The sequence below is a fragment of the Brachionichthys hirsutus genome, chromosome 7, assembly GCF_040956055.1.
Source record: "Brachionichthys hirsutus isolate HB-005 chromosome 7, CSIRO-AGI_Bhir_v1, whole genome shotgun sequence".
In the NCBI taxonomy this organism is placed as follows: domain Eukaryota; kingdom Metazoa; phylum Chordata; class Actinopteri; order Lophiiformes; family Brachionichthyidae; genus Brachionichthys; species Brachionichthys hirsutus.
The window spans coordinates 11,997,869-12,019,609 of record NC_090903.1 but is presented as its reverse complement, the minus strand read 5'-3'; the positions used below and the strand labels follow the sequence as shown (position 1 = coordinate 12,019,609).

The following is a 21,741-nucleotide window of genomic DNA, read 5'->3' as shown; positions in this document are numbered from 1 at the left end:
TGTATTTTCCTCTGCCTCTACGTGGTAGCGGTGAGATTTAGACACAGCCATATCATTACACACCATTCTGCCCTTGAGGATAAATTGTGGGGACTGCAACTGTCAATCGCTGTTAAAAAATTCATTGTATTGATCTGGTTGACAGCAGAAACCCTCTGGCTCTGTCTCCTAACAGCTCCTTTAGAACGGTGCATAAGAAATAATACTATAGATACCCTTTCAGTTCCTCTGGCTGTTATGTCAAGGAGCCGATCACATTAATATATTTCTCAGAATAATTATTAACAATGATTTAACGAGGTAGGAAACGGATAAATATCAATAGAGCAGGCCTGCGGGCACCTATGTGGTCCTTGTTAGTGACCCCTGATCTATAAGGACCCTTTCAGATCAATATTTCTGTTCCTTCAGGTAGGAATGTCATCCTTTAAAGAGAGGCTGCACTTTATCAGTAGTGGGAATTGATTTAAAAGTTATAGGTGTAGTACAGTGTCATATAAATGATATAGTAGAATAGGCACATCAGCTAATTCAATTATGACCCCCCCGCCCAATTGAAAAATAATGAAATAGAGAATTAATTATTAAATTAATTCAATTAAAGAAGGCCACAGCGCCTACACATGCTACGATGAATCCTATTCCTGCATAAGCATGCAGGCATCGGGTCTTCTTTGTCCTTGCTTGAGTAACAAGTAAGACATTATTCATCTGTGTTTCCTGTTTTGGTTTCAGTCTTTCAAACAAAAGGTGCCAGACTTGAGCATTCTCTTTCTTTCCTGAGTCCTTTCATAAACAAGACCCGGTGATTTAAGTCTGTCATCACTGGAAGACAACAGATCTCCAAACAGCCGCCTCACAAGGACCTGTTGGAGAGCTCTCTGCTGCCGCTGCTTTCAGCTGATTGGCTCGCAGAAACGTGGTAATTATCATTGAGTTGTGCCTGTTTGTTGTCAAGGAAACTCATTTTGACTTGTCCCCTCTCCTGGTGGCTGTCTACGACTGGCACCAACCCACTAGCCATGTCTTGGGGGCTGACTTTGCTTGGTCTGTCTTCATGCTGTCTTGCTTTGAGTCCCACCTGACCGCCGTCTTTGTGGTTGCTTCTCATTGGTGCAGGGCCATCACCTATGTGGCTGGCTTTCGTGGACACCAGCCTGGTGTTTTGCTGCTTGTTGCAGAGAGGGATCTTATTGAGCTGCAGCGAGCGGGTGTAACGTGAAAACCAGTCCCTCTCAAACGTAGCTCGTAGCTGCTCCACCACCGTGGCGTTCCTCTCCTCGGTACCCCCTGGATGACTCATCACCAGGCCCGCCCCTGCGTTGAAGGTGAACTCATTCCCCAGCCAATCAAGATTACCTGTCAAGACACAGAAGGAGAAGCACATTCAGAAGCACAGTTCTTAAACAACATGCCAAAATAAATGTGCTGACTCAAGCAACAATCGGCTGTGTATAGGCACACCTTTGAGAATACTTAGCTTTCCTTTTGAGACTTAGATGATTTAAAAAAGAATGATGACAGGATCAATAACACTTTCATGTTTGTATTAAGTGCAGAACCATGAAGCAGTTATCATAGCTCAGCGTGATGAGTGGAAGCAAAAGGAAATAGCCAGCCTGGTCCTTTTCTAACTACACAAATATGAATAACGGCACCTTTAAAAGTCACCGATTAATATGTTGTTTCTTGCTTGAGAAATCGGCAGATAAACACCATGCTAAGAGCAGCAATCTGTTCTTGTGTATGATTGTTTTCAGGTGAGCTGAATCCCTCTGCTTCCAGCCCAGAGACGTAATGGAATATTTTCCTGCCTGTAAAGCACAAGAGGGTGGTATCGATCTACTCGTGTCAACTTGGTAGAGAGGAAACAGTGCTACCAAAAACACACCTGGTCGCTTCAAACCATCCCCCCCAAAAATACGATCTATACGGAGTGAGCAGAAGCACACAGGACAGAGTTATGAAGAGTCATTGTTGACCTCACCGAGATAAATGGCTCTCTCTGTAACGATAAACCTGTTGTGGTTTATACCCTGGACACTGCCATCTCTCTGCACTCTGGGGTTGAAGAACTTCTGCACGCCCACACACACACACACGAGGTAGTGAGAATAGATTACATTTGCCCATAGAGTTCAGATAGTGTCATTGCGCCTTACAGCTTCCAGGGAGCAGTTGGCCTGCTCCATGCACAGACTCCTCAGGGACCAGACAAAGTTGAAAGTAAGTGGCTGAGTCTTTTCCCAGCAGCTTATCAGAAGACGAACCCGGACCTTCCTCAGGATCAGAGCCTCCCGGATAAGACTGTCGATACGAGACCAGTACCTTGGGCGTGAAACCAGATGGACAGACAGGCATACACAGACTTTAAGCTCTTGATTCAATGTCAGACATCCAAGCTTTAGATGATATCAAGTCATCCCAACAGTTTTATGCCAACCTTTGAGCTCTTCTGCTCAGCAGGGGCAGGTAGTCGATGACGGAGATGTAGATGAAATGGCGAGCCTCCTGAATAACTCTGGAAATGGCTTCGAGATCATTGCTACGATCTTTGGGGATGAAAACATCTGGGGAGCTCTGAAACAACCAGCTTCATGATCAATAGCACTGTTATCACAAAAACAGCCCAGTTCATCATATTTATTGCTCGCCGTTTCATTATCGTCCTTTGTTTTGTATTTGCGTATGTATGCTTTGCTTTTGTGTCTTGTACATTATTCTTTTAAAAACTGCAGCTCTCTGCAGATTCTTTTTTTTTTGGAATAATTATTATTGTTGTTTTTTTTAGGGTGCTCCTGAGCTAATATCAACCCATGCTAAAGCTGTAACTTACCGAGATATAGGCTTGAACCTTTGTATCGTTTAGAGTGAGCTCCAGAGGTTTGTCCCTGTTGTAAAGAGCAAAGAGGCGCTTGGACCAGAAGGAGGGGATGAATTCTTTGTACTGGAGACCCCAGTAGAGGTTGAATACTCTGTGGAGGTCCAGAGCCAGACAGCTGCAGTTATACACTATCACACCCAGCTCCTTTCTCTGTCGAACAAATGAAATCTGTTAGGGCTGCATCAGCCACAAGACGGTCAACATTTTCATCATCATCTCTGAGATTAAAACTGATATCCTCATCACTTTTGACATCATTAGTAAAAACGCTGCCTGTTGTTCTTAAGTCCATCTGTTTTTCCTGCTATGACCAGTCAAGATGTGTGCAATTTAAAAATTTTAAGTATTTAGGGGAGGATGCACTAAAAATACTGTACATTTAAACAAAGTGGATCAGTAAGATCCCTCTCTGCACCCTCCAGGCCAACTGTAGACATTTATTTTTAGTGAATATTCTAAATAAAGGACTAATTTATTAGTCCTCATACATGTTTGTAGAGTAACATGTGTGTTTCTCGGTGTGGTGGATCTTGCATACAGTGGCCAGGGATCTCCAGTCCATGCTGGCACTGCCGAAGTAGAAATGCCTTCTGTCAACCACCCAGAAGGAGGACAGGAGATGGCCTCTGGTCAGCGCCGTCATATTCACATAGTGAACCTCAGCATCTCGAAATGGGACAGAAACAGTGATCAATCAACAGAATGAATAATAAAGATCTAAGCTACAGCTACAGTATAATGCAGCAAGGAGAACTGACTGCGTTTGGCCAGTGTGTTGAGCTCCCTGGAGTCGCTCTCCCCAGTGGAGATCTTCAGGTGGATTTTTTTAGCTTTCAGACCGTGAAGCCTGGACAGCAGAACCCTGCCCTGATGGAAACACGTAACGAAACCTCTGCTATCACATGGAATTCATACATTTTGCACTGGATAACCTTTTTTTCTTGCACAGTACAAACAAGCAAATTAAATGAATCACTCAACTTTCTTTTTTTGAGTTGGATTCCTGTGGATTTACCTGTGTGGCAGCAGGCTGGAAGCTGGATTCATACTCAGAGGAGTTGAGCAGCCACAGTGGGGAAACGATCTCTACCACCCGGGTAGCTCGGTCCAGCAAGCTCGACAGTCCCACTGAGAGGGGGACGTGGAATGTAGCGTTATCCAAGAAGGAGACATCTTCTGGGATGTTCTCCACGAGCATTGCTCTGTGTGAGTCAATGAGAGAATATGGAGCAAAGAAATCACATGAAGACATGAAAATGGAAAAGGCAGAAGACACAGCATCCTTCGTCCTCGTTCTCTAGCTCCTTAGTTTAATGAGCATTATTAAGATTTATCATCCAGGAGCTTCCACCAAGCATCATTAGAGCATACACAGGCTGCCTCTGGCAGGGACCTGAAATAATCGAAAGATGATGTATTGAGATGTCAGCAAAGCAGATTCAATTACGCTTAGTCAGCATGGAAGCATTCTTGTTTTCTCCTACATCACTCTCTGCGCTATCACATGGTGCGTTTTAATGTGGTCATCAGCAGGATTGAAGTTAGATACACCAGCATGTAATAGAATCATGTATTGAGGCGATAGTTTATCGGTGTCACTTTCAGTAAATTGCATTGCTTTCAGTGCAGTCAGTTATTTCTTTCTGCCATAAAATATCTAATCAAACTGAAATCCAGTTACAGAATGATTGTAAATGCTTCAATACTTTCTGACAGGGTGGGTTTTCAAGCCATCAGGCAACCCATGAGTCTGAGCGCTCCCTAATGCAGCGCCATTTCCCATTTTACCCCAACAAGATCTGCAAATACGACGGGCGGGGTTAAATTATTAGTGGCAGCTCTGGATCTGCCGTTGCACGGGGTCGAGTGGGTGCTCCACTCAAGGGCACGTTACTGGCATCACAATGAGGCGCCACTTGCCAGCTCTCAGCTTGAAAATGTCTTCCCAGCTAAAAACGACATCTGGTTTTGGAAAGTAACCAAAGGTCAAGCAGCAGGACGTCCACCTCTTCAGATCAAACACATTCTGATTCCAAAGTGACATTTAGAGAAGTGCCGTCTGGTTGGATCACATTCTAAATTGGCTGATAATGTTGCTGAGGGCTCTTGATTTTGAGAGAGTGAGATCAGAAGAGCAATGCAAAAAAAAAAGACACAATAAAACCAAACTAGTTAGCTGTGATGAAACGACAAAGGAGATTTACATTTACATCACATAGCAGCATCTGCTTTGGACTGAAAACTAGGACAGCTACAGTAAACACCCCACAATGAGGACAAACGAGGATGGATGGAAAACAAGATGAGGAGAAGTAATCTTATTCTAAAATGCTCTTGGTCCACTCTAATGGCTGCGAGTCATGATGACTGGGGAGTCTGAATAGCTTGAACAGCTATTGCAGCGTGAGCATCGGATCAATTGATTGCAGTGTTAGTTCCTGACATCTGACATTAATCATCCATCCCCTCCTGATCTCTGGTTGTGTCGGAGTCAGGGGAATTAATGTGGGCCACACCGGAGCTGCTCCCTTCATTGTTGTGCTTGACTTTAAACGAGAGCTGCCATGTAGACCGCATTTACTCTCAGATTCACAAGGGAGACAATAAAGGCTTGCTTAATGATTGATATATTGATCGATTAATGTTTGCAAATATCAATCCATTGCCTGAACTGCTTGTTTCTTAGACCTGACTGAATGCAGCATTGCACAAGCTGGGTTTGCTTTATATCCCAACACTGAGCCGCAGTTTCATTGACATCTGGTGGCATGAGATAAATGCCAAAAGGTCAAAATACAAAGGCACACAAATCAAGGCATGGCGGTTCTTACCTGCAGTTCTTGCTGCAGTTCTCCTCCGTGATCCCGTCTTCATCTTCACCCCAGATGTCAACGGCTGAGAAGATCAGTGCCACCAGGACAGCAAAGCAGCACACCAAGGCAAAGATCACAACGCACTTCTGCTGAGACTGCAAGAGAGTGAGAGAGAGAGAACTCAATTGATTTCCAAGGTCTCTTTTCTACCACATTTGTAAAAACAAGTGTCCCAACCTTGGCTCCCATTAGCTTGCTGCTCGGGCTGATTAATTTAATGCGCTGCTCAGCAGGACATAATATGAAATATAGGGTTAATAACAAAAACATGTAAAAGTTTAATGACTTTGGAAGTTTTTCAATGAAAAGAATTGTCGCAGGTACCTGAGTTAGAATCGCGGATAACCGGGTATTTACTGTACATATTTTAATATACATAAGTTGTAGGACCAGCCAGACTAAGTAAAAAAAGTGTGACTTATAGCCCGGATACGTATACGATATATATATATATAGAGAGAGAGTAATTTCCTAAATAATTTGATTGTTAGAAAAATTTCTTGTCTTCTGAATTCTGAAAAAAACGTATTTTTGGATGTTATTGTAAAAAAGGGGTCGGTTTCTAAATAAGCGTTTCCTTCAGCCTGCCCCCTTTCAGTTCATCTGGGTTAAAAAGCCTTTGAACCGAAATAAAATTCATTCATTAATTCATTCACGTGATGTAGGGATGGTGAGAGGAAAGAAAGGAGGGAAGGAGGAGAATAAAGAGAAAACACAATAACCAATGCAGATCATGTTTGCCTTATTTCCAAGCATTTAACAATGGGTGTCTGGATAGACTCCGAATGATGCCACACTGTTCAGCTGAGTGAGAGTGTCTGAGCGCAGTGGGGCGGTGAATGAGACCAATGTCACAGATGTTGGTCGTTTGTCAACTCATCTGCTGTAGGTTTCACCGGCAAAATACAAAACCATCACGTCTTTGTTTGGAAGAAACCGCTGAACATTAAGCTCAAGTAGCTCTTTATTTACAAAACAAAACATGCTTTATGATAGCTATACACAGCATTCCACTAGTAATCTACTGTACTGTAGGGGAAAGGAACTTGGTGGTGGGTCAGAGGCCGGGCAAGAATGCTGATAAAGAGACAGAAATCATCCATACATCAAATATTTATGGTTTTACATAAACACATCCATTCTCATAGTCTCTCCTGTGGGAATGAACTGAATCTAGCAGCCAGTCAATGGCGAGTCCCCTGCGGATGATGGAAGAGATATTTAGCTTCATAGCGTTCACACAGCCATCTGCCTGGACTGATGGCCGGCTTGAGAATAGGCTTTGCTTTTTCCTGGTAGTGCTGATGGGTGGAACATTCTACTTATTTTTTTCATTGCGCAGATGCTGTTTGCCCAAACCGACCTGTTCACGCTGATGTGAGGCTGGAGGAAAGACCTGCAGACCGCAGGGCAACCGGCTCATTTCCGTTCTGAAATGTGCAAGTAATGAAAAATAAATAAATAAACACATTCAACTCTACCTCTGCAAATATGACGCCGAACGACCCCAGGCACCAAACAAAAGCTAGCTCAGCAAGCATTCACAAGATAAATGGAGGTGAAATTCAACCTGTCACTCATCGGCCGAACAAGAACAACAACAAAAAGCAAGTATGGAGGAAAGTCTTTCTTTAGAATTCTCATATTCCCTGATGCTGCGTTCACATGTGGTCCGATGCATGAACGTTCTATGGCGGTGTTCTTCACATATGAAGAGGCATGCTGATACCCGACACTGGAGCACAGCTTGGGATCAATAAACCATTCATTGGGTTAAACCCATTCAAACATAATTCCCACGTGGCACAGACACGTCGTTGATCACGTGTTCACGCTTCCATGAATCTCCATTTCATGTTGCAGCGCGGGTCCCGCCGATGTTGTTCGTCACTGTAACTCCAAATCAAAGGATCCATTCTCAGCAGGAAACACGATCCAGAGATCTCCTCTACATGCCGGCCCTCTGATAACTTGCACCGTATTTACATTTGCAAGCGCATTTTTGGCCACGATTCTAAACAGCTTTTTGAAAGGTTCGTGTCATTCTAGGCAGCGGTCTTTTGCATTTGCCTCTAAAAAAACACATCTGATAAATACTGCAGAAAAGACTGAGATGAAAAATTAGCGAGCGGATTCTCTTTAAGGACTGACAGCCTGCTGCTCCTCCATTTCTCCTGTCGCAGTCTCTCCGTTCTGAGCCGAGTCTCTCCGGAGTGAGCTCTTCCTTCATCTCACTGTCTGTTTGGGTCTCCTGAGTGAAGCCAGGGCTCCAGCCGCTGAGGCAGCCGGACGAGCAGCCAAACAGGCCTGCGCTTACTCAAGCACGTCCACGAGGATGGCGCTTCATAACAACAGGGAGCGTCTTCACTGACAGCAGTGAGCTTCATTTTCATGAAGATTCTCCCTTTGGGCAGGTCGGGAGGCACGAAAAAATGTGATCAGAGGTTTGGTGAAGTATGGCGGATTGGTAAACGCCTTCAAGGCTACAAAGCAAATCGATTTGAATGGGAATCAGTAGCCGGTTGGCCAATGGCCTTCTTTCCATTTCTGCTTTACTTGGCAAAAGAGACGATCGTCTCCTCTTGACGCCACCGGTCAAATAAAACAAATGAACGGACGGCCGGATTCTTGGCGCCCGGTCTGCAGTGGCTGGAAGCCCAGATGTGTGTCTTTGAAGATTTTCCACTATCAGTCTGTCTGACAGCTCGGTCAAATCTTGCACGCTTGTGGATGACTTTTGAGTTGATGACTGTGGAGCAGGCGCTGTTCCTTAAACCCCATCAAGCCTTAAAAGCAACACAATCTAAGCCATATATATCTCAGCTGTATACATAACAATGTCTGCAGTGAGAAGAAGAGTGGCAGGAAGGCGCTGCGAGACCTTCTCATCCCAAAATAGGGTCTTATTTTCACTCTTATTGGCTGGATTTAGGATTCTGCTACAATTACAACATTGAAATATAAGATTTAATTTATTACATTTAGTGTTCTGAGCAACTTGGGAGAAATATTTTGTTGCTAGGTTTATCAGAAACGTAAGATTTTTTTTTTTTTTCTCTCTCCAAGGAGAAGCAGCATGCTTGAGTGATATATGGAATGAACACATTTTTCAGCCGGAGTGTCACGATTGCCTCAGGTAATTTCTGAGGCAGCATGCCAGTTGAAGTTGTTATGTTGTCAGTTCAGGCTTTACTTTTTTGTCTACCTCTTTATTCATTCAAGGCAGCAAACAGCTCTCTTTTTCTAATGTTTCAAGGTGAACTCCAGAAAATGTCCATCACTTCATATTCTCTTCCCCCCGCCCGAGGCCATTTGCTATGGGTGGGGCTTTTGCTTTTCCGAGACATCTTGAGGCATCAAGTAAATGCAATGACAAAATGGAATAAGCAAAAGCAAAATGGAAAAAGAATATGACTGCATTTTTATATTTCTCTTTTATTGATTTACTTTTGATCTTCATATTTGTATATTTTATTGCTTCTTTTATTGATTGTCTTTAGAGTTTAATTTTGGCACTCCAAAAAGATGCTTGCATGCTAAATGAGTTTGAACCAGAATAAAAAGGAGTTACCATTATTGATGAGGCAGGGAACTTGCAGAAAAGGAGGAGCCGGCTGCAACTGAAGCAGATAGGCCAAGAGTAAACTGAAACACTTGACGTTATTCCAAGGGACCAAACATGACCCGCAAGAAGTGGGCAAAAATCCAGGAAGTTACAATCCAGGCAGAATAAGGTTACAGGCGTGATGCACAGGGAGAGAAGGCGGGGAAAGGAAAGAGGGGAAGAGACACAAACGCTACAATAAGAAAAGAGGCGACATATGATTTACAGTAGGATCGAACTCATCAATCCAGTGACTCGCTCCTGTCCCATGTGCATCTGATGTGCTATGTAGGTTCTTTCATTCATTATTTCATTAGAGGTCATTAGAATTGTTCAGCCTGGATGGAGATACAGTATGTGCTGTACTGAGTGCCATTCTGGTTAATTAAAGTTTTTCCTGTCGCAATTTCCATCGTGCTGCTTTTATTATTGCTCTGCTTGCTTTCTTCTGAAGTCTGAAAAGAAATACACCTGTTTGGTTTTTACTACCGATAAAGATTATGAAAGGATTCCTGTTTGACAGACTTTGGGGCTCTATAACCATTTGCTTTGGTAAATATGGAAAATGTTTTTCCATATTTCCTGTTTATGTCTCTCACACACATCCTGCCTGACCTAAGACAAAGCTCAGTGTTTCTGCATTTAGTCTGAATCCATACTTCCTCTTTAGACTGAATCTATTGAGCAGCAACATCATCCATCCAGATGACACGCGGTACACGGGAATGAGAAAACAATCTAGAGAGACAAATGTGAAGCATTCGACTTTAATATCCTCCAGCTATAAGAGCAGCATCACAATAATCAATATGTTTTAGTTTGTGTCTGATAATTCAAGATGATTGCGTTTTATGTTTATATAAATAAATAAAACGTCAACAAAGCATTGTCTTTTTCCAACTATGCATGGATTAACTGTAGATGAAGTTCCAAATGGAATCTCCCTGGTCTAAATTCACATTTTCAATTTAACATTTTCAGCTCTGTGGAGGATGAAGGCAAGGCCATCCATCATTTCTCTTCTTCATTAAAGTGTGATTGAACTACAGGGTCCCCACCGGGCAGGCCTCATCCCTCCAAGATTTTCTCTGACAGTCATTCACCTACAAAGCCACATAAAGAAAAAAACAAACCAATCAATTTGTTCCAGCTCTCTACCTACATCTTTGGAGCTCAGTGGCACTAAAGGCTGCTGGCCCAGTGGATCATTAATAGATCTGATGAAATTATCCATTATCCACTATGTCATGTTTTCAAGAGCGGCTGCGGTGCAGATTCTGTGAACCTTATGTGCGTTGCTTTTGCATAAAACTCTGAGTTGCAATGACTTTATTATATAATGGCAATGGCACTGAAGTAGCTGCAGAATGTGCCTTTTCTGACAGATAACTTGTCCCACAGGGTAATATTTGAAGTGCTTGCGGTGTTGACGGATGCACGTTTCTAACCAGACAACAGAATTGTTCGTGATCTCATGAGGATGGATCGGCTGCCTCTGATTGGATGCTTGTTGTTTCACATTTATGGTTTGTGGTTGCACAAAGGCTGAATGATTTAGCATCTCAGTGATGGCCTATTTACAGCTTTATCATCTTGTCTGCCTCACAAGTCTCCTAATATGGATGATTATGAGACAAATGGCATTACCTAATCCAGATGAGCTCTCATTTGGATGTTTGTTTAGTCAGTAGAGAGGAAAGTATCAATTTCTCTGTGTAAAGCACAATGTCGGCGTTCCAAACATGACAGCCACCTGTTTGTCATCTATTAAAGGCCTTTCAGGGGAGGCAGTGCTTTCTGTTTCTGCCTTCAGGCAACAGAAGAAGGGCGGTGCCTGTCTCTGAAGGCCGACGCCAGCCTGCAAAAGTGATACAGTGCAGGAGGTGTGTGTGTGTGTGTGTGTGTGTGTGTGTGTGTGTGTTGGATAGGAGAGAAATTACAAATACAGAAAAATGAGACGATTGACTTTCAATCCATGAATTGAAAATAAATCACTGCGACCCCTTCAGTTTAAATTGATGGGTTATCAACATTTTTTTAAGAGGCAGTGGAAATAATGCAGCATTTATATACGTCTTTGTAGCCGAATTGACAGGGATGTAGCTAGAAGAAGCCTGGATAAAAAGAATACAGATTTATAGAAGCTTGAAAGGAAAAGAGTCCCTGATCTGGCCCCTAACATTTGACCTGTTTGTGTTCAAGGTGGCTGAGCGAGTGGAGAGAAATGAAAGAGAGCATCCCAGTTGGCAGTTCCATTCTCAGCGTCCTTCTACCGATATAGTCCCTGTCTCTCCTCTGGACATGTCCAAACCATCGAAGTCTGTCCTCTCTGACAGTATAAAGCAGACCGCTGCACAACCTTACATTTCATTATATTACCTTAAATAGGTAAAATTAGTAATGTAGAGTACTCTGAGTTGCAGCTCTAAGTAGTCTCACTTCACATATGTCACATAAATATTCTACCTGAATTCAATTAGATAGATAATTGAAAACAAGTCAACAATAATTTATGATACTAAATGAGAACCACGGTTGCTTGGAAGAAACCTAGGCACAGAAATCCATGATATGGAAAGAGGCAATAAATTGTGTGAAAGCCCAGTTTGTCAGTTGAATGGAGTTTTCACCTTTGGGACGCAGAGATGTACCGCTCCCCTCAAAGGGCTCCGGAACAATGTCTGCACTGCAGCTTAAATAAAAGCTGAGCAAGAACTTTTCATCATAACTTTCCTCATGACTTTTTCCAAGACACTTGGCTCCGACCACCAACGCACATTTAACCCACACGGGCTAGAGTTCGGTTGACGGGGGCCATGTTGAGTTAACTGGTCCTGATGCGAGCATCTAATTGGGATCTCTCAGTGATTGTCGATCAATAGAGGGAACCAGAAACGACCCAAACCAGCTCGGGACTGTTCCGTGCAGGTGCAATGTTTACTATGACAGAAAAGTGAAGAGCCCATAGACATCACTGCAGTCTGATGCGTGTTTGGAAGAGCAACTCGCAACCAATCATACTGGCATGTTTGCTGAAATTGGATATTGGGCGGCCCCACCTAGAAATATCTCCACCAGGTGCAACGGCTGTGCTGCTGCCATTTTATAAGCCCTTTGCTGATAGAAATAGAATAGAAATAGAAATAGAAATCTTTTTTTGTCATTGTACGATTGTACGATTCAAATGGCATACGTGTGTTTGTGTGTGTGTGTGTGTGTGTCTGTTGTGTGTTTCTGCAATCCAACAGTGTATCAGCTTTCCATCCCTTCCTGCCCTCTTGCAAGCTGCCAGGATGCTGATGCTCAGAGTAATGATGAGCACACAGAGAAATGTAGCAGCAGCGTTAACAGCAGGATGGAGAGCTAACTTAGAAAACACTGAGTCAAGACTTTTCTTCACTGATCCTTACACCCTTCACTTTATCTGTCATCCCGCTTAGACCGTCTTGAATTTTCTGTTAAAAAAGCTAAATATATTCTGCCCCTGGGAGAGGAAAACAAGGCCAGCATTTATTTTTATTTTTATTTAGCTCTCCAAGGACAAACCTTGAAACCATTTTGAGTGGTGAGCAAACCCTGGAATAACAAACTTTGATGAAACCCTACTTGTGTCGAAAGGAACTAATTTATGAAGCTGAAATCTTTATTTTATGCCGCTGATGTCTTTATAGACTGGTACAAACATTCATACTGTGTGATCTGATCATTCGCACACAGCTGGAACATATAGGACCCAGTGTTTTACACAAATAAATCATCTAAAGTGCAGTATGTGCTAGAATTACACAGAGGGCCAAATAATTAAGACATTAAAAAGGTGTATAAGGATTCTACAAACTCAGTGACTTCCCCCACAACTAATACAGAAGTCCTTTATTACACTTTGTTCATAGATTTTCTTTTGTTTTCCATCAATACAATGTTGAAATCATGAGGCAGAGTTTCAGACAGGCTGCATTATTTAATTGAAACCTATTTGTCCTTGGAAAAATCACCTTTTTGTGATGCATTCAGCGTCGATTGGACTAGAATCTCCAGATCCTAACATGTCCTTGGTAACAGGTGATGTGTGCAGCAGTGCGATGAAATCTGATGCAGAGAGAAGCTTGCTGCAGTCACGGAAGCTGAGCTCTACCTATTTTGCTGTTGAACCTTCAGAGTCACAATTACCAAAGCACAAGGACAAGCACACAGATCACACACTGTGAAAAGGTGCTGGCTTTACAGCTGAGAGTCACAGCAACGTCATCCGTCACGCAAACAACAGCCATAAAACTGTACAATTACGCTGATGTATTATTAGTGCTGGGAAATGTAATTTGCACCATCCCTGTCTAAAAGACATGAAATGAATGGGTAGCAACACAAATGTTCTAAAATGTGCATGAAGTAATCAGTAAAATGCGATTAATTAAGTTGTTTAATGAGAGAAAGCATGAAGGATAAATCCCTGATGAGACATGATTAAAAAGTAAAAAGCTTCCTCTCCTCTCCGCCAAGGTAATTATAGTCCATCCATATATAATACTTTGTTCATTCAAACTGTGCGTCCTCTGCTAAATTCTCGTAATCCTGTATCTACTGATGTCATTCATCAAGAACCTCAATAGTTCTCATTTAATAAATTATCCAGCAACTCACCTGCTTTCATACTAAAATAAATGATGTCATATAACATGTAGATGAATAGTAAAGACTGGATGTTAGTGCTGCTTTGAATTAAAATGTCTGTGCTGCAGCCCCACCTGAATTTTAATTGCTTTACAGTAATAGACACACAATTTGCTCCAAGCTCCGGAACATTGTGTCCGCTGGGTCTTCTGCCTGTTGTTACTCATTTAAATGTAATACACCAGTCTAAGCAGTCGGCGTGATTTCATTTGAACCTCGGCTAATATAAACTCTATCCTCTAAAGTAAACACGCCACTTGAAGAAGTGAAGTCGGGCCAGAACATCCCGTCCTTGAAGAACTGTCTCACACAGCAAAAGCACTGACTGGATGAGTCCCGCTGGTGTTGATCATCCTGGAACAGACTGCAGTTCGGTTGCCATGGATACCAGGTGTTTTGGGCTGTGTGTGTGTGTGCTTGTGCACTGATGTGGGAGTATCTGAGTACCCAGCATATTGCTGTCTGCTGTCAGAATGACCAAAGTCTGGTTTCTTTCCACAGCGCCACCTTTTCCCTTTTTAATTGTATTTCCGTCCCATCTCTCTCCACAGCACTACTCCTCCCATTCTCTCCATCACCATCACTCTAATCCTCCCCCCCCTGCCCAGATAGACAGTTTGTGATTTTGTGATGAGGTCAAACATGGCCAGCCCTTTTGGCCCAGCAGCTCACTTTCCAGGCATTGCTCTGTCTATCCATTGAGAAAGAGTGATTGTACAGGACAGGGAGACGGATAGAGACTGAAACTGAGACAAAGAATCAGCGAGGGAGACAAAGGAGAGGACTGATAGTAAGGGAAAACATTGAAATAGATGCTGATTGACACGTGCACTGGATTGCATTGCTGTAAAACAGCTCAATGTATGTGATCAGATCATATACCTGCCAAATAACGCAGTAAACAAAACGCAGAGGCATCAAAAGCATCAAAGCAGGTGTGAAGCCACATCCAGACCGGATCTCTGGCTTCATCACGTACAAGCTCAGCCCCTCCGGGAGTGTTCGTCAGTTGTACAACGGAGAATATCAGCCTCTTCCTCTAGATTTACTCAAGTGTGCATTACTGCATTCATTCATGGGCTCTCACACACATCATTACCAGTTGATTGATGTTTTGATCTGAGCAAATTAGAGACACCAACACACACACACACACACACACACACACACAAAATTACAGTTCACTTGGGAGTGAAGTACTTGCAGACAAGAACAGTCAGAACACATTTCCACAAAGAATATCACTGTGTCATCTGCAGATAGATAGATAGATAGATAGATAGATAGATAGATACATACATAGATACATAGATAGACTCATTCATTAACATTCCACATACATTCATACAGATAAAAACTAAATGAATAGACGTCTCACCTTCATGCTGCGTCCCTCTGTCTCCAGTCCACTCTGAAACACATGCTTCTTGTCTTGACGTGTGTGAGGACAGACATCCAAAGTGTGTGTGTGTGTTCATGTGTGTGTTATAAAATCTGTCGCTTCCTCTCTTACCCTGGAAGGCACAGGGGAGAGGACCCGGTCCCTCTTCGCAACAGAGATGTGTGGGTTGATGTTTGTGGATACATGTGTGTGTGTGCGTGTGTGTGTGTGCCGGAAAGTGCTGCTCCTCTTAGCTTCTCCTGACGCCCGTGATGTGACTGGAAACTAACACAAGCGGACACACCTCTATCCTGTCATGATGCTTTCTGTCTCGATCCACCCAGCCTCTGCCCATCTGTCTCCTGTCTTCCCTTTCGCTCTCCTCTCATCGCTTTATATCGTGCGCTCGTCCACCTCTTTCTAAGCCTCTCTCTCTACCTCTGATTCCCCACCCTCTCCCTCTAATAGGAAGCTCACATTTCTCTCTCATTCCATATAGACACAGAAAGGGAGGAAGGAGGAGAGAACAAATCCACGGTCAGCGTTCCTCTTTTTTTTCACCGCCGATGCTCCTGTCCTGCCTGTCATCGCTCACACTTCTGTGTGTGATAGTTTAGCTGTCCTGTAAAACATATGTCTGTTTCCATACCAGCTAACCTGCAGTTTCGCTCAGGGATTGAATCAGAGCAAAAATAAATACACAGAACAATGTCATCATCATGCAGAAGCACAGAATGAACTCATACGCAGGCATATATATAAACTAATACACTGTGTTATATGTTGGTTTATTCTCCTTTGATATAACGACACAATAGACAACGCACACACACACACACACACACACACCAACACTACTGCAACGTATTTCCTGGTTGTGTTTGTGAAAGGGTGAATGAATCTCAGTTTGATTTCATAGACTCCAAACAAAGATAATTATAAACTAATTATTGCAGGACAACTCAGCAGAGTGTTGTGTGGTGAAAGACGATGCAGCTCCTATCCTCAACCCTGCGGCTCTGCACTGACACAGAATGGCCAGAGGAGGGCGCTATTACATCACAGTTCCCATCGCTTGAACCCAACACTGAGTTAGTGAGTCTGTACTAAACTATGACAAAGATAAGTATGCTTCATAAATCTAAAGACTACAGCCACAGCTGGAATGAGAGTTAAACAAAACAGACGCTTTTATTCATTGTGAATCGATACATTGTCTTTATGCATTACTGCCTCCCAAAAGGTGTAACAGAATATTACCCACTACTCTGGCACCATTATACTGCAGTGGTAATAAAACACCATCATCAAACACCATTAGCATTTCGCTTGCCAACTATATCTCAAATAATTTACAGCAACGACTTTTCACTCGAGATTGTTGTGCTTACAAAGAAGTGGAGCTTCTCGTCTGTTTATTTCAGCACTAACAAACAGGATCAAGTAGTGAAAAGCATCCACTCGGATAAAGCCAATGTCTTGTTGTATCCTCTGGCTCTTGCTTTAACTATAGTGTGTTTTTATACAGTCATAGTTGGACCAGAGAACTTTGCTCAATATGGGTTTGGTGTAGCACGGTGGCGCAGTGGTTAGCGCTGTTGGCTCACAGCAAGAAGGTTTGATTCCTATCTGTGTGGAGTTTGTATGTGGTACGCGTGTCTGCGTGGGTTCTCTCCGAGTTCTCTGGTTTCCTCCCAGCACCAAAGACAGTCTGATTCATCATCCTAGTTGCTTATGCAGAAGCTTATTAGAAAGCAGCGCTCTGAACGTGGAACTGTTCCCTCCAGCATCAAATATTCAGCACACACCTTAGTGAGGCTGTTTACCTGCAAGCATTAAGCCTCTTAAGAACCGCCCATCCCCTCAGAAACAGAAAACAGACTTACGTGCTCCGGTTTTTCCCTCCTGTGTAGCCAGATGCTGGCTGAGTACTCCTTCTGCTGCACAGCAGCAATTATTGAATTGACTGGCGTCCCAGTGGCTTGGATGCTGACCACTGACCTCTGACCCCTCACTTCAGGGCCACCCATCATTCCACGAGTCCCTCTTGGCTCCTTACTTAAGCTATATAGCTTGGTGCATGGTTCAATCGTCTCCCAGTCTTGGTAAATGACTCGCTGAACTCCATGTTAACAGCTCATCCTTTTTTTTTGCAGCAGACAGCTTTCATCCTCATCACTGTTGGCAGAAAGTAGAAGCTTCATTGTCTTCGTCACTGCTGGCAAATGTCCACAGGACATAAAGAATCCTCTTCCAGTGTGCCTCCAGAAAAGCACTGATCACAACTTTAATGTCTGCTGAGCGAGGCTGAATCACGTTGAAGTTACGGACAGAACTGTTCACCCAGTCCGACAACTATGAGCGGGACTTCCACCGATACAGGCGTCCCCGGTGTTGGGAGTGTACGTATGAAGAGGAGGAGGAGGAGGAGGAGACCAGAGAGGGGAGGGGTTGAGAGATAAAGAGGAAGAAGTAGAAAGAGCGAGGGGATGGAGAACGTTGTAGTGAGGCTGATTTAGTGTCACAGAGAGAGGAAATAGCCCAGAGTAAGAGTCTCCAGAAAGCTAAATGGACAATCCCAAATCTGACAATCCCAAACCTGTACACGTCCCAAATATCTCCTTTTCACTCTCTCGTTTGTTCTTCCTCCCTGCAGCCCTTTGACAGAACTTCTTATCATTCTGGTCAAAACATCCACGTAAAAATCTCAAATCCTTTTTTTCTTCTTACACAGTTAGCTCCTATAACGCGTGTGATATCTGGTTGCACATATGCACCACACACACACACCTACACACCTACACACCTACACACACACACACACACACACAGTCAGACACCTTGGCGCATCACAGCAGAGTTGGGGCTGCAGTACCTCCTTCCACACAAACGACTTGCCAGACAGGCAACAGAGCTTCAAAACTTTAATTGGCTTATAACTGAAGGATACTGTAGGCAAACCTATCCATGCTACACGCACACACACACACACACACACACACACACACACACACATGTCTAATCATTAGTTGGAAAAAGCAAGTGCACTTATGAAATGGAAAACAATCCATTTACCTTTCAGCTCAGCTGCTGACATGCTTTCAGGCTAGAAAACCAAGAAGCTTACTGCATGTGAAAAATGTAATTGATGCTGGTGTTTAATCCTAGAGAGCCAGCTCATATAAAACTCATTTGCAAACAGTAAATAAATCATACTAAATCCAAAACTGCATTATAAAATGAAACCAGGGCTCAGTTAAGGTTCTGATCGTGAGTTTCTGTTCTGCTGTTTCAGCAGCAAATGTCTGGGTAAGATTACGATGTGGTTTTCAGTTCATATTCCTAAAAACACTAAATATATCAGATACTATTTTAATGATTTACACCCATAAAATGCAGAACCCAAACATTCAGGTGAGAGATGGTTTAATATGGATTCATCAATACACAATTGAAGAATGTATTAACAAGAAAGGAGATTCAGAGATGAGTCAACAATAATCCTAAAAAGGTTTAAAATATTAAAACTGATCAGACTTTCTTACCACAAAGGTCCATTGAATGAGAAGTCATGGCTTTCATACAGGTGAGTTTACAGGTGAGCAGAACAGCAAGAGGCAGAATTATGAGGCCGTTACCCAATCAGCAACAGATCCGTTCTCCTATTTCGTTGTTTCACATACGTTTTATCAATGTATCATTGAATGGTGAAATTTGCAATTGATTGTTTATTTTATGGATCTATCATGAGATTTATGTTGACTCTGACTATGTATATTAAAACATTAAATATCATACCGCACCATAATGATGTGAGGATGACGATGCAACCAAAGTTTGTAGGGGTTGAATCAACAGCCATGAGTGGACACGCTGAATGAATACTGAGTACTGGGATTAATGAGGGAGATGGACACAGGCCAACACCGACCCGCATAAAAAGGCTCTCAGGTTTTAAATGGATGGAGAAACACATCCAATTTTCTCTCAGACTTGAAATGCTTTCATATAAACCGAACCGGAGCGATCGCCAAACCGAGTCCTCACATATTACATTTAGAAGGTTAAATCAATAAAAGGAGGAGCAATAAGGTGTCAAGCAAATAGATTTGTTTGGGTGGGTACTCTAGCCTATATGTGTGCTTTCACATATATATATATATATAAGTCAATCTGCATGCATATGCACACAGAAAATGTCACAGGACTTTTCCTGTGTTCTTGTGTCATTACATTTGTCATCAAAATGTGCCAATACACACAATATGGATTGCAGATTGACCTTTTTTTCCCCCCCAACTGCAGCATATGTACTATCTGTCGTCACCAAAGGGGGCGATAAAGTTCATTCTCAACAAAGACAAGCAGTAAAAGCAAAACGAATAAGAAGCTTCACCACCACCACGAATACAGTACTACAACAACAACAATGGCTAATGACAAGGTCAGTCCCTGCAGCTTCATACAGTAGCTGTGCATTCTGTTATTAATTCGTTAGCTCAGCCGGCTAGGCATAACGTGTTCTCGATTATAGCTAGCTGCTAACAGCTGGTGCGCACCGCCAGCAGGCTTCCGGGATGGCTAGATTGTTTTAGTTAGCGCCAACTTAGTGTCATGTAGTTTTTAGAGGTTATGTCAGCTAACAAGTCAAACAGAAGTTTGATTCGTGTCTGCTAATGAAAACACCGGCAGCATTTATTTATTCTCAACCAGGCAGCAAAATGACGTCACGCTGCTCTGCACGCAGCTGAGATGAAAAGAGTTGAGCTGGAGTCGCTGTTCATTTACATTATCTTGATTAGCTTTCTGTCTTATTCCCACCTTTTACAGTCCTACCAATTATTATTTTATTTTCCTCAGAGGTTGCCATGTTTTACCATTTGTAGATCGACTTCATGCTGGTCCGCTACAGAACCGCTGCAGTTGTGTCTGACTCTTTATAAATCCATATATTCACACACAGAGTTCCCTGGACCAGCTGAAGGACCTTGTGGAGCTGAAGGACCAGCTGGAGGATATTCAAAGACGTGTGGAGGATGAGATACAGGCCGGCGTTCCTCCAGTAAGGCTCCTACAGGCATCGATGTACCTGTCCAGGTTAGGGTCAAACGACCAAGCACCACATCTAATCTCTCCCCTCATCTCCCTCCTAGGGAGGCAGTCTGCTGGCTTCTCCTTTCCTGAAAGGCTTTCTTGCGGGGTACATTGTTGCAAGACTACGCTCTTCGGCTTTGATGGGTGTCGTGGTTGGAACGTGTACAGGAATTTATGCAGCACAAAATTATGCTGTTCCTGACATTGAAAACACCGTCAAGGGCTACATACGCAACCTGAAAGAAAGAAGTAAATGAGAAGAGGGGGGGTTATTAAGACCAGAACAGAGGGATAAGGAAGAGGAATGCCTCTGAGAGGAGGCCTGCGGTACAGCTGCATATGGAAACAAGCATGTTTTTGGTGTCAAAAGAAAAGAAACTGTTATTTTCGCTATTCCCAGGTGGGATAATGTTGGATTATTCTTAAATAGAAAGTCAAATTTGGAGGATGGGTTCAGATTACTTGTATTCATTGGAACTCTTGCTCCATGAATGATTATGAGTGACTGCATATGGAAAGATACATTTTGGTAAAATTCAGTTGAGGATAATCTTTTTTCCCCCAATCTGGCCAATTTTTGAATTTTAAACTGCTGCTAAAATAGAATCATTATGGCTGCTATAATTGATTTTTTTTTTATTCCAGACCTACTTAACTTAAACAATAATATTTGCATCCAAATTACTTGTTCCAAAAATACTTGTGTGGATACATCTGTGAATTGTATCCACATTGGTGCCACGCACACGTACCAAAACAGTACTCAATTATCTTCTGCCCTCTAGTGGTTAGAAATCATAATAGTAACATTTACTCAGTTGCACTTCCTCCCTCTGGGGGTGAAAGAGAATTAAAAAAAAATGTCTCTCCTCATTTCACAGTTTCAGTGTAAAAATTGTCAAAATTCTCTATGGTCTTTGCTGGATTTCACATAGTTACAGGTGTCGGATTACAGTCTGGTGAGACGTGTTTCCACCATCACAACAACCTCTCATGATATCGGTCAAACTTTCAGCTGTTAAATAGTCCTCATTGCTGTCGAACTTCATCCAAAGTAACTGGAATCTGTATACATTTGAACGTGTTATTTAAGTTACTATCGATTTAGTTTCTGTTACACTTTGGAGCTTTAAGTTGACATGTTAATGTGAGTTGTAAAATATATTCTCAGTGCCTGTTCTGATGTGGACTTGATGTTTTCATCTAGTGCCATGTGTGCATTAGACTTTCCTGA

At 42.7% G+C, this 21,741-nt stretch overlaps 2 protein-coding genes across 2 annotated transcripts; one reads left to right on the top strand and one right to left on the bottom strand.

The window, feature by feature from the left end:
- Nucleotides 1-856: 856 nt before the first annotated feature.
- LOC137896114 (inactive phospholipase D5-like) lies at nucleotides 857-17,443 on the bottom strand. Its single transcript, XM_068741642.1, has 10 exons — nucleotides 17,300-17,443; nucleotides 5,716-5,852; nucleotides 3,900-4,086; nucleotides 3,643-3,751; nucleotides 3,423-3,550; nucleotides 2,837-3,034; nucleotides 2,444-2,580; nucleotides 2,163-2,328; nucleotides 1,988-2,078; nucleotides 857-1,359 (listed from the first exon to the last, which is right to left on the bottom strand). The coding sequence occupies exons 1-10, from the start codon at nucleotides 17,441-17,443 to the stop codon at nucleotides 857-859; spliced, it is 1,800 nt and encodes a 599-aa protein (XP_068597743.1).
- A 2,399-nt stretch (nucleotides 17,444-19,842) lies between these two features.
- On the top strand, nucleotides 19,843-20,895 carry LOC137896184 (SLC35A4 upstream open reading frame protein-like). The gene is made up of 3 exons (XM_068741714.1): nucleotides 19,843-19,857; nucleotides 20,377-20,475; nucleotides 20,567-20,895. Exons 1-3 carry the CDS (start codon nucleotides 19,843-19,845, stop codon nucleotides 20,762-20,764), a joined length of 312 nt encoding a protein of 103 aa, XP_068597815.1. The 3' UTR covers nucleotides 20,765-20,895.
- The last annotated feature ends 846 nt before the right edge of the window (nucleotides 20,896-21,741 follow it).

Bases quoted from the DNA above. Each gene is read 5' to 3' on its own strand.
- LOC137896114 (XM_068741642.1), bottom strand. From the start codon at position 17,443: ATGGGTGGCCCTGAAGTGAGGGGTCAGAGGTCAGTGGTCAGCATCCAA. The intron at 2,079-2,162 runs GTAAGGCGCAAT...GTGGGCGTGCAG, and splicing joins CCAACTGCTCCCTGGAAGCT to AAGTTCTTCAACCCCAGAGT. The intron at 1,360-1,987 runs GTGAGGTCAACA...GTGTCTTGACAG, and splicing joins AGAGAGAGCCATTTATCTCG to GTAATCTTGATTGGCTGGGG.
- LOC137896184 (XM_068741714.1), top strand. The intron at 20,476-20,566 runs GTAAGGCTCCTA...TCTCCCTCCTAG, and splicing joins TACAGGCCGGCGTTCCTCCA to GGAGGCAGTCTGCTGGCTTC.